Consider the following 2,705-nt stretch of genomic DNA (forward strand, 5'->3'; position numbering starts at 1 on the left):
TTGGCCACGTCACGCGAAGAGTTGACTCATTGGAAAAGACTCTGATGCTGGGAGGGATTGGGGGCAGGAGGAGAAGGGGACGACAGAGGATGAGATGGCTGGATGGCATCACCGACTCAATGGACAGGAGTTTGGGTAAGCTCTGGGAGTTGGTGATGGACAGGGAGGCCTGGTGTGCTGCGATTCATGGGGTCGCAAAGAGTTGGACACGACTGTGCGACTGAACTGGACTGAACTGAACTGATGATCTATTTCACATCAGTTTTTTGTATATGGCACAAGGTAAACGTCAAGTTCTTCTATTTTTTTATGTTGATCCCTTCTTGAATTATCTTGGCACTTTTGTCACAATCAACTGGCCCTGTGTGTTTGGGTCTGTTTTGGGAACTCATCCTCTCCCATTGATCTTTGTATCAGCGGTTTTGCCAGTGGCACTCTGCCCTAATCACTACAGTGTCATCATAGGTGTGAAATCAGGTTGTTTAAGTCCTTCAAATTTGCTCTTCTTTTTTGAGCTTCATCAAGTAGAAGCTTAGATAATTGATTTGAAACCTATCGTGTCTAATACAAACATTTGAAGCTATATATTTCCCCTTAAGCAGTTCTTAAGCTGCATCCCACTCATTTCAGTCCCCTCGCCTAAGCTTGTTTCCCCGTATGCCTACTTCCTAAGGTTTTGTAACCAGCTCCTACTTTGCAAAGGGAAGAACCCTACAAGTGGCCTCTTAACTTCCTCTGTTGCTCCTTCTAATTCATTTCCTCCAGAACAGCCGGAGGGAAGTTTTGAGAGTAAATCCATTACGTGCCTGCATTGCTCTGACCCTGCTCCACCACGTTCTTACAACTTCCCATTAGCTCCCCTTTCTACTTAGAAAAATATCCAAGCCCCTATCAAGGCTGTGCATGATCTGGCTCCCACCCACCTCCTGGATCTCATTTTCTCTCTCCTACCTGGTCCTTTTATCACATTTCAGGTGTTCTGGCTTTTTTTTGTTTCTCTCGACTCATGAAGCTCTTTCCTTGCCTCTGAGCCTCTGTAAATATGATTCCTGTGGCCTGGAATGCTCTCCTCCTGTATCAATTAACTGTTGCCAGGTAACAAACCATCCCCAAACCTAATGACTTAAAAAAATAATCATCCCTCTTTCCCTGCTGCCGCAGAGCCGCATGGAGGCTGAGGCTTGGGTGCATTCAAGATTTGGCTCTACCGGTAACCCACCTCCATGGCGGAGGAAGGCATTGCCGCTGGAGGTGTGATGAATGGACAGTAATACTGCTTTGCAACAGGTGCTGAAGACCGCCCTCATCCACAATGGCTTAGCATGTGGAATTCATGAAGCTGCCAAAGCTTTAGACAAGAGCCAAGCCCACCTATGTGTGCTCGCATCCAACTGTGATGAGCCTATGTATGTCAAGTTGGTGGAGGCCCTTTGTGCTGAGCATCAAATCAACCTTATCAAGGTTGATAAGAAGAAACTAGGGGAATGGGTAGGCCTCTGTAAAACTGACAGAGAGGGAAAACCCCGTAAAGTGGCTGGTTGCAGTTGTGTGGTGGTTAAGGACTATGGCAAAGAATCTCAGGCCAAGGATGTCATCGAGGAGTACTTCAAATGCAAGAAATGATGAAATAAAAAACTGAGTTCTTGTTAAAAAAAAAAAAAAAATCCATGTTCTCTTAGGAGGCAGTGAGACAGCCAAATTTCTATGCTGGTCTGGTTAGGGATTGGTTGATCTTGGTTGGGGCTTTTCATGCATCTTTGGTCAATGGTGGGTTGGGTAGTGACCCTGCTGACCTTGGCTGGGTTCCCTTACAAGAAGGTGATTCGAGGGCTGTTGACTGGTCTAGCCTGGCCTTGGCTACAAAGGCTGAGACAACTTGACTTTCATCCATATGTCTCTTCCATCTCTCCAGCAGGCTTGCTGGGGGTGAAGGCAGGAATCCAGGGGAAGGTAAACTCCTGCAAGCATGTTTTCAAGCCTCAGTGTAGGTCAGGTCTCCTGAAAGCTATTGCCACAGCAGTCCATGGCCAAGTCCAGATTCAAGATGGGGAAACAGACTGTGCAACTTTAGTGAGAAGAACTGCAAGGTCACAGGACCTTGCGAAGGAGAAAAGTGGGAGCATCTTCGCCCCTGCCCCTTCTTTCCACCTAGTACCTTCTCATCCTCTGTCTCCTCCTTGAAGAATTCTTCTCTGACCATCCTGGGGGCAACAGTCATCCCCTAAGTTTTCTCAGTCGCATTCCTCGTGTGCTTTCTTCACAGTCCTCAGCTGTAATTCTTCCACGTGTGTGTGTGTATTTCCTGTGTCCTGATGGGGGAGCAGGGGGACCATGTCTGTGCGCCCTTTGTGTTCCCAGACTCAGCCCAGGGCCCAGCACAAAGTAAGCCCCCTGCAAATATTCACGCACCCACCAATGAACCAGCAGGGCCACGTTCTCAGGGAAAGCTGTGACTTGGGGCAGTGAGTCCCCTTCCCTGAGGGGCCAGGTGCCAGGAGTGGGGTCTCACATAATGCAGCCCCCACACTCGGCCTGGATGCCCAAGTCCTTGCTGTGTCTGGAATGAAGCTCATAAGTCAGGTTGACCTGGTGGCCTCTCTCCAGCTAGAAAGTCACTCTCTTCGCTTCCAAGGGCAGGTCACTCTGTCTCGGGGGACTCATAAGCCTTGCTCTACTGTCCTTCATCCTTAAAATAGATTTTAAAG

The 2,705-nt window shown here is 48.3% G+C and overlaps 1 protein-coding gene across 1 annotated transcript; it reads left to right on the plus strand.

The window, feature by feature from the left end:
• The first annotated feature begins 1,260 nt into the window (after window positions 1-1,260).
• Window positions 1,261-1,623, plus strand: LOC128052123 (40S ribosomal protein S12-like). Its single transcript, XM_052644565.1, has one exon. The coding sequence runs from the start codon at window positions 1,261-1,263 to the stop codon at window positions 1,621-1,623; it is 363 nt and encodes a 120-aa protein (XP_052500525.1).
• Window positions 1,624-2,705: the final 1,082 nt, after the last annotated feature.

Source organism: Budorcas taxicolor, chromosome 8 (assembly GCF_023091745.1).
Source record: "Budorcas taxicolor isolate Tak-1 chromosome 8, Takin1.1, whole genome shotgun sequence".
NCBI classification, from domain to species: Eukaryota; Metazoa; Chordata; class Mammalia; order Artiodactyla; family Bovidae; genus Budorcas; species Budorcas taxicolor.

Bases quoted from the DNA above. Each gene is read 5' to 3' on its own strand.
- LOC128052123 (XM_052644565.1), top strand. From the start codon at position 1,261: ATGGACAGTAATACTGCTTTGCAACAGGTGCTGAAGACCGCCCTCATC.